The sequence below is a fragment of the Procambarus clarkii genome, chromosome 47 (assembly GCF_040958095.1).
Source record: "Procambarus clarkii isolate CNS0578487 chromosome 47, FALCON_Pclarkii_2.0, whole genome shotgun sequence".
In the NCBI taxonomy this organism is placed as follows: domain Eukaryota; kingdom Metazoa; phylum Arthropoda; class Malacostraca; order Decapoda; family Cambaridae; genus Procambarus; species Procambarus clarkii.
This window is the reverse complement of record NC_091196.1, coordinates 24,976,375-24,991,808: the sequence shown is the minus strand read 5'-3', so window position 1 is coordinate 24,991,808 and position 15,434 is coordinate 24,976,375. Positions and strand designations below refer to the sequence as shown.

General features: G+C 46.0%; 1 protein-coding gene across 1 annotated transcript in view; it reads left to right on the top strand.

The window, feature by feature from the left end:
* The window catches only part of LOC123763006 (uncharacterized), a 123,765-nt gene that overhangs the window by 9,344 nt on the left and 98,987 nt on the right, over nucleotides 1–15,434 (top strand). The window contains exon 2 of the mRNA XM_045749920.2: nucleotides 14,408–14,585. Within this exon, the coding sequence (XP_045605876.1) occupies nucleotides 14,408–14,585 (178 nt within the window). The remainder of the gene's footprint in view (nucleotides 1–14,407; nucleotides 14,586–15,434) is intronic.

Sequence of the window (15,434 nt, the reverse complement as noted above, 5' to 3'; positions counted from 1 at the left end):
CATCAAAAGTAGTACAGATCAATTATAAAAATACGATTGAGTGTAATTGTGAATTAGGTCGCCTACACTGCACCAACCTCTGTAGTGGGTAGTAGTGGCCCGGCTGTAGTGATTATACCTACGATCTTGGAGACAGGTGGGCCAGGTCAGTCAAAGTGACGCTGGATGCTGTCGGATTACGAGTTGGTGGTAGACGCAAGGCTGTCTTGGGTAAGGAGGCGGCGGCCTAGACATAGCGGACTACATCTCTTTTTAAGATATCCTGCTTAAGACGAACTTTGAGCATCTCGCTCTTAAATAACGGAATGAGCAAGAGGGGGACGGAGCACAGAGGAAGCGTTGGTGATGGTGATCAAGGAGACTGTGAACACAAGAACGTGCTGTCACAGGAAAGATTATACCATTATAAAAATATATGAAAATGAAGTGAGTGTAAGAACTAAAGAGGCATTAGTTTAGTATGAATATCCCTGCAAGCAAAATAGTTTAGTCATTGTATTGTAGTGAGCAAAGTGTGTGTGGCAGGATAGTGACCAGAAGAGTACAAACAGTTACAAACAAACTAATGAGTGATGAAGACGGTGGTTTCCATAGTGACAGACAGAAGACAGATCAGAAAGATTATCAGATGTTCATGGCATTTCTGAACTTGAAAAAAAAAAACATGACACAGTTGATAGAGAAGGATGGTGAATTTGGAGAGTGGCGAGCATGAGTGGAGTAGCTAATGGCGTGTAAAGTTTATATGAAGGCAGCGGTGCATGTGTAAGTTACTGGTGTTATTGTGCCTGGTTGGGGTGGTAATGTTGGTGTGCGTCAGGGCGGTGTTGTCACCCTCGTTACCAGGTGTGTATACACCTGCGGGAGGAGGAGGTCAAGGTCGGAGTGTTAAGAGAGGCTGTAAACTATTACAAATTTCAGATTTGACCGGAGAATTCTTTTAGCAGAGTGGAATAGATTTATGACTGTAGAAAAAAGTGTATTAAGCTGTGCGAGAGGAGACTGGAAGCCGGGGATATGGACACGAGTAAATTGATGGGCTGGAGAGAGAGAGAGAGAGAGAGAGAGAGAGAGAGAGAGAGAGAGAGAGAGAGAGAGAGAGAGAGAGAGACAGAGAGAGAGAGAGAGAGAGAGAGAGAGAGAGAGAGAGAGAGAGAGAGATGGTGTGTGAGATGTGAGTGGTGATGTGCTGGAAGTGGTCGACCAGGTGACACGCCTGAGATGTGTGCTCACTCAGAGTGACATCTCTGCAGCTGAGGTTGAGTGCGGTCACTCGGGGGAAGGGAAGAGGCTGCTGCAGTGGTTATGTAAACAAGATTAGCTAAACACACGTGAAAATATCAATATCTGCAGCCCGAGGATTTACATGAAGGAGTGGTGGTGCTGGTTCCTGTGTGGTTGAGAGACGATGGTACAGTGTTGCCGTAAACAATCCGAGAACCATCAATGGTGTTGGGATAGTTAGATAAAGAGTGAAACTTGTCATAGAGAGACGTGAAGTGTAACCATCAGTAAACTTCTTGGTTGACAACTTACTGAGAAGGCTGAGCCATGTTCAAGGAATGAACGGTAGACTGGTAAACAATGTAGTCAAATTAATTTAAGAGTAAAGGAAGGAAGAGGGGCGGATATAGTGAGTGTGTGAGGAAGATGATAGTGAATATCATCACTATTGTGAGTGTGTGAGGAAGATGATAGTGAATATAGGCAACTAACCGGGTTTTATGAAAGACAAGGTTGGATGGAATCGCTTTGTGAGGATATAATGTGTTTATATATAATTTATAAGACAAATGAGAAGGAGCACTGGCCACCTGGTCCAATAAAGCGGTGGGTTGCTGCTGTGGATGACTGCTGGAGGGTGGTGATGGTACCCGAGGAACACTGTACACCTGGTCCTATACAGCGCGGGTTGTTGTCACCGGATAGCAGCTATCTTATAAAGAGGAACAGTGTGATCTGTTGAACATTTTGTTATTGATCTTGAGATGATAACACAGAGATAACCCCACACGGACGTACTCGCAGGTGTCGTGGGAATTTCAATGTCAGCGTAAGTAAGAATCCTTCGTCTTATTATCCCCCTTCGCGGCTGTCTTAAGCTTCCGGTTATTAATGTATTGTCTGTCTTAGCATCATCTTCATTATTGTTCCCTCTCCACCTTTCTCTTCTAATTTTGTGTGCTGCTCCTCTACATAATGAGATTATATCTTATTATTTACATCAAATTACCTGTTAAGCGTTGGAGGAAAACTCTTTTTATGTGTCTAACTTAAGCTGTTAGATGTTTAAAGTTATCTCAGTAAGGTGTGGAAGTTTGGTGCATACTCGAGATGTCTCGCTAAATGACGTGCGCATTACCACAACACAATATGTGGCACCGGAGGGTTTGTTTATGGTGAAATGTGACAACGTAGAGTTTCTTTATATTTTGGCGCCATTTTTTCCCCGCGAAATTCAAACGAATTTATCACTGGTGATATTTGCATTGTAGACTTTGGTGGCTTCATAGAGTACTGTAAGTACGTTATTTGTCCTCTATAGTAATATTAGAAGCTCTCTCTCTCTCTCTCTCTCTCTCTCTCTCTCTCTCTCTCTCTCTCTCTCTCTCTCTCTCTCTCTCTCTCTCTCTCTCTCTCTCTCTCTCCTGATTAAATAAATAAAATGTTGCTCTTCCGTAGATTAATCCCACGGGTTAAAGGCCTGAAAATTGGGTCAGGTAGAGATCAAGGTCAGAGGGCGGTAGCGGCAGGTCAAAGGTCAGGCCACACAACTCCACTTTTCAGCGTAGTTCTGGTTCCTGTTTCCCAGTGATTCTTCGCTGCTGTTCTTGTTTTTATACTGCCACGACCATCAGTGTGTTCTGTTGTGTGTGTGTGTGTGTGTGTGTGTGTGTGTGTGTGTGTGTGTGTGTGTGTGTGTGTGTGTGTGTGTGTGTGTGTATTCATCTATTTGTGCTTGCGGGGTTTGAGCTCTGGCTCTTTGGTCCCGCCTCTCAACTGTCAATCAACTGATATACAGGTTCCTGAGGCTACTGGGCTCTATCATATCTACATTTGAAACTGTGTATGGAGTCAGCCTCCACCACATCACTGCCTAATGCATTCCATTTACTAACTACTACGGATGAGAAAAATAATGTTACAAACCGCTAGAGCGAGAAGCACTATACCTTTCTCCACACTCAAGATCCTAGACACGTCCACACACACACACACACACACACACACACACACACACACACACACACACACACACACACACACACACACACACACACACACACACACACACATTCGCGTATCCGCGTTAGGTTGGGACGCGAACAAGGGGACACAGGTGGAACTGAGTACCCAAATGAGCCACAGGGACGTTAAAAAGAACTTTTTCAATGTCAGAGTAGTTAAGAGATGGAATGCATTAGGCAGTGATGTGGTGGAGGCTGACTCCATACATAGTTTCAAGTGTAAGTATGATAGAGCCCAGTAGGCTCAGGAATCTGTACACCTGTTGATTGACGGTTGAGAGACGGGACCAAAGACCCAGAGCTCAACCCCCGCAAGCACAATTAGGTGAATTAGGTAAGTACACACACACTCGCTCACAGTTCGAAACTGATAGATAAATGATTTTCTAGCCCTGGATAAAGTGCGACCAATCTATCAATCAGTTGCAACAGCCCCATACAGAGACCAGAGACCCTCTTGCTGTCATACATTCCTGATAAAGTATCTCTACACCACATCAATTGATCGGTGTAATGCCATAATACACTGAAAGATGTGTATGTATTTACCCAGGTTCTCCGAAATACACACACCTGTTAGTATTATTATTTTTACCGTCATAATCATCTTCAATGTCTGACCGGCGCTGGCCGGAGCCGTTTGGTCCATCCGGCTTTACACGCTGTGTCCGCCTGGCCTAGATGGTGGGCTCAGCTGGACTCGTTTGCTCCTTGACTTCATTTACATAAACCACCGTCCGAGAAATGGCCTAATTATGGAAGTTTCCTCTCCAAGTTCCACTCATGTGTGTCGCCAGTAGAAAACGCGGACCTCAAAACCTTATTTTTTAATGCCCACATTTAGAGTCGACTTATTTTCTCTATTTTCTACCAGGCATAATATCGTAGTTCATCGTATCATATTCATCATTTTCATCATATTCAGTTAAGGTTACTACACTGTACATCATATTCAGTTAAGGTTACTACATTGTACATCATATTCAGTTAAGGTTACTACACTGTACATCATATTCAGTTAAGGTTACTACACTGTACATCATATTCAGTTAAGGTTATTACACTGTACATCATATTCAGTTAAGGTTACTACACTGTACATCATATTCAGTTAAGGTTATTACACTGTACATCATATTCAGTTAAGGTTACTACACTGTACATCATATTCAGTTAAGGTTATTACAATGTACATCATATTCAGTTAAGGTTACATCATTAGTATGGTTATGTGGTTTTCTGATATCCCCATTGTTCAAAGCTTCCCTTCTGTGGCTTGGGATTTACGGCATTCAGGTCAATACATAAATCATGCTGCGGCTTGACGTGGTCTCTGGGTTCTCAAGGCCTCTCCTGTGGCTTGGGGTTTCTCCGAAGTCTCCAATAGACCATGAGGTCTCATGGTCTATTATGGTCTCATGGTCTATTGACTGACAGCGGCGGCGAACGTGGCGTGAGTGGGAGAAGAAACTTTGTTTACGTCGCTCAGCTGTTTTTTCCCGCCAACGTCTCTCAGTCTCCCGCGCAATTGTTGTATATTTCCCGCCCAAACGGTACTTATTTTCCAGTAAATATTTAATTCTGTCGGTGGCTCCTGCTATTACTTATAATATATATTATAATATTCTTGTTTTATTAGTACTAAGGTGTCTGAAAGAACGCCATCAAGTACGGATAATTGTCACGGTGGTTCCAATCTATTTGACTATTTGCTAAACTTCTCTTGACTCAAATAAATAATTTCAATGTCAATTTGAATGTCATTTTTTGTGTATTTTAACCAGAAAAAAATCATGACTGCGAAATAACATTTTAATTTATTAGATATTAAATGGTAGTTTGATTATAAAACATGGAAGAGGTATTAAGCGTCAACAGAACAATATAAAGAAAACGGAAGGTGGAGAAGCGAGAGGAAGGAACAAATAAAGCGTAAACAAACTGACCTGAACCATTGATAGAATAAAGCAACGCAATAGCTCTCGTGTAAAAGAACAAAAATAAACAAACGAAGAGTGAACAAAAAAAAGAATGGTGGCAGGGAAAGGTGAGAACAAAGGAACTTCACCATTGAAACAAAATGAAGCAAATAGAATTAGACATGAACCAAAAAAATATATTAAGAGTGAATATGGCTGAGAGTAAAAAGGGCGTTTGTGACAGGCATAAAGAGGAATGAGCGCGACGGAATGAAAGAGAGAGAGAGACAGACAGACAGACAGAGAGCAGACAATACACTAGATTTTGGTTTACATTTACTACAGTTCTCCCAGGAAAGAGAAACTATCACACACACACACACAGTGTGTGTGTGTGTGTGTGTACTCACCTAGTTGTGCTTACGGGGGTTGAGCTCTGGCTCTTTGGTCCCGCCTCTCAACCGTCAATCAACAGGTGTACAGGTTCCTGAGCCTATGTGTGTGTGTGTGTGTGGTTAAGACAAGGATTTGGGGTGGGACGGAGGGGGGGTAGGGGGGGAAGAAATGGTGCCCAACCACTTGGACAGTCAGGTATTGAACGGGGACCTGCAGGAAGCGAAACCGTCGCTCTACCGTCCAGCCCAACCATTTGAGCAGGACGGGTAGAGCGACGGTCAGCGCGTGTAACCCAACCACCATTTTTGTACCAACAAAAGTGGTGGTTGGTGTAAAGTGCGTTGTTTGACACTTATAAAATCACTTGTATGTTTCATTTATGGAATATTTAATAGTTTTCTTGGAGATGCAGTGTTTACCACTGATATTTTAGCTAATGAGCTTTATGGTTCCTTGTCATAGTGTCTTTTTTCCCCTGTCGTGAAGTTTTCTAACAAATCTCGCTATTTTGAGTAGCATGACTCTAACGTTAGACAGATGGCTAACATCACTTTCAAAGTTTCAAAGTATCAGTTTCAACGTCTTGAAACTGGCTGATACATGCACACTAACACTAATTAAGCTCTACAGCTCTATGTGAAACTCTATCTGAGACTGTAGAGCCAGGCGGTGGAGTGCCAAGTGGCCTTATAGAGACTAGGGCGAGAGTAAGGTGTCGCAAGAGAGGGTGCGGCCTGGTCCCCGGCGCAGGCCGGGCACAGTTACGCGGCCTTGACAACGCCACCACTGGACAACACAGTCTGCCCACTCTTACTCCCCCACTCACGCCATTTTCCTTTGTTTTAGCCCTCTAAACCTCCCTCACAGTCAACGACAGGCTAATATGTGTTTGGTCAAATATATTTGACATGCGTTTGTGAAGAGTTGCGCGCCACCTGTGGGCGAGAGGCGTCAAGCAGGAGGATGTCAGCACCATCTGTTGGCGTCGGGGGTAACTATAGTCCCTCTTCCTTGTTCCAGGGACTTACAGTTATCTGACCTTGAAAATCCTCACTCCACGCTATCCCAGTGGACGGGAAGTCAGTAATAATGTCTAATTTGAATTCCTTTGAGTCTAAAGTCTAATTTAGCAGGGTAGATTACATAGGAATTAGACTTGTAACGGCATATGGTCAGTAATTTGGCTGTTTTAATCAAGTTACACTTCCTTGTCGACAGCTGGAGCGTTTTATCTGGTGTCATGGTATTGTCTTGACGCGCCTGGCTGCCTGAATCACACGGAGAGACTTTTTAATATCAGTAAAACAGGTGTAGGCTATTTAGTCACAAAAACTTTCCCCATTGTCCTCCAGTCCTTGAAGTTTCCGGTCCTGGTAAGCTTGAGACGCGCCCCTGAGTTTCCCTTCTGAGTATATATGTTTACCTTGTGCTCAGGCGCCTCACCAGTCCTCACCTGTGTAACTCAAGTGAGTGTATGGGACTCCTGGTTCAACCTTGAGGACGAGCGGACGTCTGGACCTGTCCTCTGCCTGGGGGCCGCCTGAGTACGTTCTGTTTTCGCGTTTTGGCTTTGCTACTGCCGTTTGACATCCCTGTTGAACGGTCCGATTGTACGACGCCTGGCGAACATATCGCCTTGGGTCACGGGATTGTTGGTAGATTTTTGTTTTTTGCGTGTTCTGGGTGGTTCTCCCGGCGGGGTGACGGTGTTCAGGGGCCGGCTTGGCCGAGAGGTGCCGGGGGTTGGCGGGTCTTGGTGGGCTCCTGGTGTTCCCTCAGTCGTGGTGGGCGGCCGGCTTCTGCTCTGCCGGGGGGCGCTGGATGACTTTTTGCGTTTTAGTTGGGGGCCGAGTCTTGATTTTACTACCTGGTGTTCTCTGTGTGGAGCGGGGCCGGTGCTTGTCACCCTGAGGGACTCCTGGGGCTCCCCAATCCTCTGCCTGACTGTGCGTTTATTTGCCGTATGGCATATTAGTTTCTAGTGATTGGCGTCACTCGTTTTGCGATTTGGCTTGGAGTTCCACCTCTCCAGGCTTCGCGATTAATCCATCACGGGTACGCCGGGGCGCATCCAATCCCTCGATCGTCGTCGCCTCTAAATCAACAACACTCCTCACGTGTGTAACTAGAGTGTATTGTCCCATGTGTACACTGAGAGCTGTATCCGCCGTCTCGTGTATATGTATATATATTTTGAGAATTTAATTTTGTCCTGGACATTATTTAGGACTAAAGTATACCTCCTGGTTGGTCCCTAAGCTATTGTGGCCTTGATTACCCTCCGGCAGTTGAAAGTCTTGAGGGCAGCACCAAACAAGAGTGTAACGACTTACCAAGACATTTTCTCGTGTTGCTAATCTCTGAGGTGTGTGGGTGGTCATGTTAAGAGTTTTACAGGTGTATGTGTAGTGGTATGATAGCCCTCAGGGGCGTGAGATCTCTATATTTGACCCAAAGTGTGAGAAATTGTCGTGTACATACTTGGTGTGACGAGGCCTTTTAACCTCAAAGTCTTGAACACTGTGCTGTAAAATTCTGAAAGATCAAGTTGTTATATACAAAAGTCCAAATGTTTCCATACATAGGGGAAACTAACTCTAACAAGGTGTGACCTTATTGCATATTATGCTCTCCAAATCTATATTTTTGAAGACAGTCAGATAAAAGATGAAACGTGAAACACTTGAAGGATCATCTTAGTAATTCAATTTCGTACATAATATCAGACATGTTAACAAGAGTCCACTAGGAGTGTGTGTGTGTGTTCTCGTGGTAATAGCAACATGGACAGCATACTTTATGAGCGAAGTTATACTTATGATAATCGCTGTTAATTTTCCCTATGTAGGGAGACTTTTGACCCACCCTGTATTACTAAATTTTGTTACACTGAATAATGGAACTTGAAACTATTGTTTAAGTCTAGCATTTAAATTATAATTTTAAAGGTTTGATGTACTTCAAATTTTAAGGGAATATATTTTTAATTCTGCATTCTTGACGTCAGTGTGTGGCCAGCGATATATCTAATGTTCAGAGGCCTTGACCCCCCCCCCCCACACACACACACACACACACACACACACACACACACACACACACACACACACACACACACACACCGGAGCGGATGAAAGTAGCCCAGCAGGAACAACTATCATGTGTGATGAGCGCTCGGGAAAGTAGCTAGACTCCGTGTTCCTGTGTATTGTCGGTGTTGCTACCGACTCAGGCAGCCAGCCAGACTCCTCCAGCATAGTCAGTGTAGCAGCGGTGGGAGTCTTCCTTAACTCTACTTGGTCCCGCCCGCTTCCTATCTCTCTCCTTCCCTTCCTTATCCCTTCATCCCTACCTATCCCTCCTCGCATTCTCACTAGCCTTCTACCTCTACTCCTTACCGTGTTGGTCATTTAATGGATCTCTACTGAAAGATGTTTATTCGCGACTCCTAGACTAATGCAATGACTCTTGGCCGCCTTCTCTATCATAGCTGGTATACTGTGTTTGTGTGTGTTTGTGTGTGTGGGGGGGGGAACATGGAGCCAATACTTGGGTCATGATGCTGGTTCATTGTCAACCGGTTTCTGGTTTCTACGGTTCTATCGCTGGTTTCCGGTCGGTTTCTACCTGTGTTGGGGAAGATTACTGCTTGTTGGAGACCTTCATATTGTGACTGTTCGCTTTACATACAGTTGTTGTTGACGAGTGTGGACATTTGTGTCCGTAGGTGTGTGGACACGTGGACACGTGTTAACACGTGTGGACACGTGTGAACACGTGTGAACACGTGTGGACACATGTTCTCTATCTAACCTTGGTTTCGGGTCGCAAATTACCTTTGATTTCACATTAGCAACCCAACGGGGCATTCAAAGCGAAATTATAGAGAAATTATAACTTCTAAAAGGTCATGATTTGTATATAAAGTGATAGAGAATTAATTTGTCTATAATTTGCTGTTTAAAAAGTTATTTTTTTATGACGATTCATCGTTCAGTGTGAGTGGTAACGGTTGGGCAACTTGACAAGTGGTGATTATCTTTTAAAAGTGAGAAAGTGTAGCATTATAGTTTCACTGGGGGCTGCTTTGTGTTGTGATCACCGTGACTGTGTGTGTTGGTTTTCTGCACAGATTGCTGTCATGGGCAGTTAATACCATCCGTATCAGTGGTATCTTCATCACTACCAGCGTTATCATTTATCATTGCAAATCAGCACCACCAATCATCACCACTACCCAAACCAGAGGACGGGTCAGTCACCACTACCTCGACCAGTCTGCCACCACTCTTACTGGTCAGTCAGTCTCACCATTCACCTTTTACTTTCTCTTCCCTTGCCTTTGCTCACCACTCAGCCGGATAAGCCATTTATTCTACATAATAGTACACCCGTCACACTGGCCGGGTCATAAGAGCTTCATCTCGTCTTATCCGGCCCATTAGAAAGTTCCGGACATGATTTAGGATTCAAAGGCCATTGCCACTGGGGGTGGCTATGATAACTTTCTAAAGAGAACTGAGTGTTCGTACACTCGGAGCGACGTCTAGTGTGCGGGGAGTTATAGAGTTGTTTACCCTTGTACTTTATGCTGTTGTTCCATTTTCTATGACTGCGTCACGCATGAGAGGTTTTTACTGGAATGCGAAAGGTTTGGGAACTTGGCGTTGCTATTGGCTGAAATTATGGGCCGCTATTTTGTATATTATGATACTATAATACCCCCACTTTTGTCTCTCCTGTCACCACCATCTCTCTCTGTCTCTCTCTCTGTGTGTGTGTGTGTGTGTGTCAACTGTCTCGCAGACCTTACGCAAAACCCGTCCTGGAATTCCATTCATCGAAAGGAAGAAGCGTTCAGTGGTCCGTCTGGTGACACGCTTTCTCTGCGGCCATGGCCCACCATCTGCCTCTCTTCCCTCGCTGTCTACCCATATGATGGTCTGTGGTATGTGGCTGGTAGGGTAAGGCTGCTACTACTACACGCTGCTTGCCATTCAGGCCGGGTCCTCCGGGAGAAGCCATGCACACACTCGCCTGCCCATCGTAGTCTCCGGTCACGTCGGCATCCCACTTTCTCTCATAACTCTGACTACCTGCATTCCGTTTTCTTTTGGGTTGGTGATTCGAGAGGGGAATTTAATTGGAGGATTAGTATGCTCTCCCTGGCTACCAGGAGGAGGAGGAGGAGGAGGAGGAGGAGGAGGCAGAGAAAGGGGTCTGGTAGACATGTTGCCTCACCACTTGCCTGGAACACAGTGTTGAACTTGAAGTGTAACTGCTGTTTTGTACTTGGTTGTAAAATTTATCAAACTGTGCCTATGAGGGTTTATGTACATTTCAAAATTATTTGTCCTCTGTTTTCGGGACGAATGTATATGTTGGTAAGTCAGGTCAGGTCAGGCTAGGTAAGGTGGGGTTGGGTTGAGTTAGTTTTGGTTAAATAGAAATATTCGTACTTGTGTATCAAACGGTAGGTAAGCTTAAAAATGTTTCAGGAAGTGAATCTTAACAAAAGACACAGACAATATATAAGAGTAGGTTTATCCCAAGTCTTAAGATTAAAACAGAAGCGAAAAAGAAACGGGGAAAAAGGAGGAAACCCCACCTCCATATAATATTTTTACCCAAATACCAGAGAAACAAGGTTATCGCGAATAACCGAACTCAATTACGAGCTCACCATAGCCCGTGCTACATGGACATATCGTTCAGAGTAGCTAAATCTAAAACAACCCAAGTTTAGTGTCCAGTTGTCTGCTGAGGTCTTCATCCAGTTAATGGCCTAACCGTCTTGGTACCACAATGAGGCCGTGGGGAGGTAATGGCCCGCCACTTGGATCATTTCCACCTCACCATTGAAATCTCCGCCCTTGATGGACGAGTCACGATTACTATTTATTACCATTTTGGCAGGCGTGGTGCGGGATATATGAAGTTGCGGTTGTGCAGGTTTAGCTACATTACAATATTACAGCTACATTAGCTGTAATTTAGCTACTACATTACACGCGCGCACACACAATCAAATGGGTAAAGTTTCTTTCACTCTTAATGCCCCTGTTACCTAGCAGTAAATAGGTACCTGGGAGTTAGTCGGCTGTCACGGGCTGCTTCCTGGTTGTGTGTGTGTGTGTGTGTGAGGGAAAAAAAGTAATTGGTAAACAGTTAATTGACAGTTGAGAGGCGGACCGAAAGAGCAAAGCTCAACCCCCGCAAAACACAATTAGGTGAATACACACACACACACACACACACACACACACACAGTACACTGCGCACTGAGGGAGTACACTGTAACATGGTGGACGTGGTGGTGGTGCCTCACTATGTACTGTATTCTTCACATACACAAGTGTGCGTGTGTCTGGGAGCTCCCGGGACGCTACTTCCAGCCTCGTTCTCTTCCACTGATTTTCTCAACTGTATTATCATTATTATCCATCGTCCTCGTTATTCTCCTGGTTGTGGTCCTCTCTCATCCTCTCTGCTCCTCCATCGTTCTTCCCTACACTCTCGTCTCTTAGCTCTCGTTTCTCTTTCCCCTCCACGCCTTTGCCTCATTCTGTCTTAACTTCCCCTCTTTACTCCTCTCTTCTCGAATTTAATTGCATTTCCTCTTGTCCCTCTCTTACCTGCCGCTTTTCTACCTTCTTGTCTTCCTCCCATGTTGCCTTAGTCTCTTCTTGCTTTCCTCCTTATTTCCTGGTTACCATCTCCCCCCTTCCGTCTCTCTCTCTCTCTCTCTCTCTCTCTCTCCTCCCCCAACATACCAGTGGTCAAGGAGGGGGTCAGACAGGCTAGACTCGCTCGACGTGTTAAGGGATAGGTTTCTTTTTTGTACCTTTCGATTTGGCCCTAATACTGAGGGAAAGTAGTGAGGTGTTGTAGAGAAAGTGTTGGAGAGGCAGAGTTGTGTACTGAAGGGTTGTGTTGCTTGTGGTCAACTCTCAAGCTGTATTATTAGCTTGTATTATCAGGACTAATACAAGACTAATACAGTAATATTATCAGGACTACTGCCAGTCGTCTCAACTAATAGGTCGCGTTTGTTACGTTGTGATAACCATGGTTACAAATGCAACCTATTGTTAAAAGTAAAGTCCTACAGGTATCTATATTTGTATGCGTCAAGCTCGATTGTTTAGGTTCGTTGCTTGGCTTCCTGCTTCTCTGGTTAGGTTAGTAGGCTGGATTCTTTACGGAGTAGCAAATAAGAAAACGGCTGAATGCTTATTAAATTATCATTATTAAATTATAATTTAATATATCATATCATTATTAAATCGGTATTAAATCACAAGACAGTGGTAAATCTAAGAAAATATTGAAGCTGTTTGATGGGAACGAACCTGCGTATCTGCTTGGAGGAGTCCTGGGTCCATCCCACTGACTTCAAGACTTTCTCATGAATGTTAATGGTTACCTCTTGACCCTCGGGAGGGTTACACAATCACTGTGACATCCCTGTGTCAGTAACTCGTACTGCAACAATACATTTTGCATCCTCACCAGGTCACTCGTGCCAAGAACCCGGGCTCCTAGAGTTTGGAAAGTTGGTGAGGAATGTTCAGTAGGGATTAGTATGTTGCGGTTGGCTGTGGGGAGGTGTCGGGTGCTTGCCTGCTTTATGTCTTTGCTCATTAGCATATTTGTAAGCAAGAATGGTCTTTTGTTTGGCCGTGATGAGAGGAAAGTGCGGTGGAGTAATGTGGTGGCCAGACACGACTGTCACCCCTGGGTCAGGTGTGTGGCTCCCCTCCTCGCCTCACAGGTGTGTGGCTCCCCTCCTCGCCTCACGGGTGTGTGGCTCCCCTCCTCGCCTCACTCCCGCCACAGGTTCAGAGATGTACTGCTAACTTTCTCCCATAGATGGCAGTATGAGCCGCCAATTGACCCCAATATCCAGACTTTTCTCAGGAGTGAATGTTAACACCGTCCCAGGGGAAGGCAGGGGTGCTGGGGTAGGTGAGGGGAAGGCAGGGGTGCTGGGGTAGGTGAGGGGAAGGCAAGGGTGCTGGGGTAGGTGAAGGGAAGGCAGGGGTGCTGGGGTAGGTGAGGGGAAGGCAGGGGTGCTGGGGTAGGTGAGGGGAAGGCAGGGGTGCTGGGGTAGGTGAGGGGAAGGCAGGGGTGCTGGGGTAGGTGAGGGGAAGGCAGGGGTGCTGGGGTAGGTGAGGGGAAGGCAGGGGTGCTGGGGTAGGTGAGGGGAAGGCAAGGGTGCTGGGGTAGGTGAAGGGAAGGCAGGGGTGCTGGGGTAGGTGAGGGGAAGGCAGGGGTGCTGGGGTAGGTGAGGGGAAGGCAAGGGTGCTGGGGTAGGTGGAGGGGAAGGCAAGGGTGCTGGGGTAGGTGAGGGGAAGGCAGGGGTGCTGGGGTAGGTGAGGGGAAGGCAGGGGTGCTGGGTGGACTTACATAGGTGAGATTGTGTCAGGTTGTCATCTCCCGGGCTATTCATGCCCGTGCCACCTCTTGGGTGACCTAATCTTCATCAATCAGGTTGTCACCTTCCCTCTGGATGACATTAAGAGTGTACCAGATGATTCATCAGACGGAGGTGAAGGACAGGATAACTTAACCCTCACGTTCATGTACAATTTACCTCAACACACAAATTGATGTACCACCTACCTAGACTAATATACAAATTGCTTTAGAGTGCAGATTGACTAAGAGACAAATTTTAACCCTGTCGTAGCTCAGTCGATTAAGGCAGTGTCTGGGATGCTCCCGGACGCAGGTTCGAATCCTCGTCACGGCCCTTGTGGATTTGTTCAAATTACGTAGAGTTTGTGTAGACATAAAGCAGACAGGTGTAGGAAGGCAAGTAACGTTGTGTTGTTCCCACAGGGCCGGAAGGTTGGGAGCGGCAGGATCTCCTCTACCAATAATCGTCGCGAGAACAACAACAGCTTCGGTGAGGAGAAGCCGTCGAGGAACCGCCCGGCTGCCAACACCCCGGCACCCCCGGCGCCAGCCACGCAGGCACCCAAGGTCGCCATCGTCCCCGGCGCCTCCTGCAGCGAGAGTGAGTATAGTCCTCCTCCACTACTTCCTACTCTCTCGCTTCTTCGTTCTTAACCACCGTCCTCTGTTATCTTTATCTGTGCGTCATTTTCGCCTCTATTGCCTCGACTTGTAGTTCCAGCAGGTCCCGGCTCCTGTCTGTGGAGAGAAGGTGCACTGTTATTATATTTTTGGCATCTGTTTTTGTCTGTCTGTCTGTGTCTCTCTCTCTCTCTCTCTGTCTCTCTCTCTCTCTGTCTCTCTCTCTCTGTCTCTCTCTCTCTGTCTCTCTCTCTCTGTCTCTCTCTCTCTGTCTCTCTCTCTCTGTCTCTCTCTCTCTCTCTCTCTCTCTTCCTCCCAGGTCGTGTAATGTCAGCAGCTTCCTTCTTCCTGTTCTTTCCTGATGAGGGTCAGCTGTGAACCTCCATTTCCCTCCCTTGTAACCTTCCCTTCATCCCGTCCTCTTCCATTCTGTGCAGTTTCTTCCCCCTTTCTCTGCTCACTCTCCTCATGGCAACTTTATTGTCTTCACTGTGTCTTGGTAGGGATGAAGGGGCTTCTGAGCGTACAAAGGAGGGAGGGATATTAAGGATGAATTAAGGGGGGAGGATTCTGAGAGAGAGGGAAGGGGGGGGGGGGGAAAGCAGTTGTAAGGAGAGATAAGCCATCATGACTATTTAGCACGTGGACGGGGTATTGGGGCAGGATAGTAGCTGGGATATGAGGACGGAGTGAAGGAACAGCGCCCATCCACATGGACCATCGGGGATCGAGTGCAGACCTGCAAGAAGCGAGGCCGTCGCCGTACCAACTAATCCAAGCGGTTGGAGGTGGTGTGGAGGAGGGAGGAAGATGGGTATTAAGTAAACAA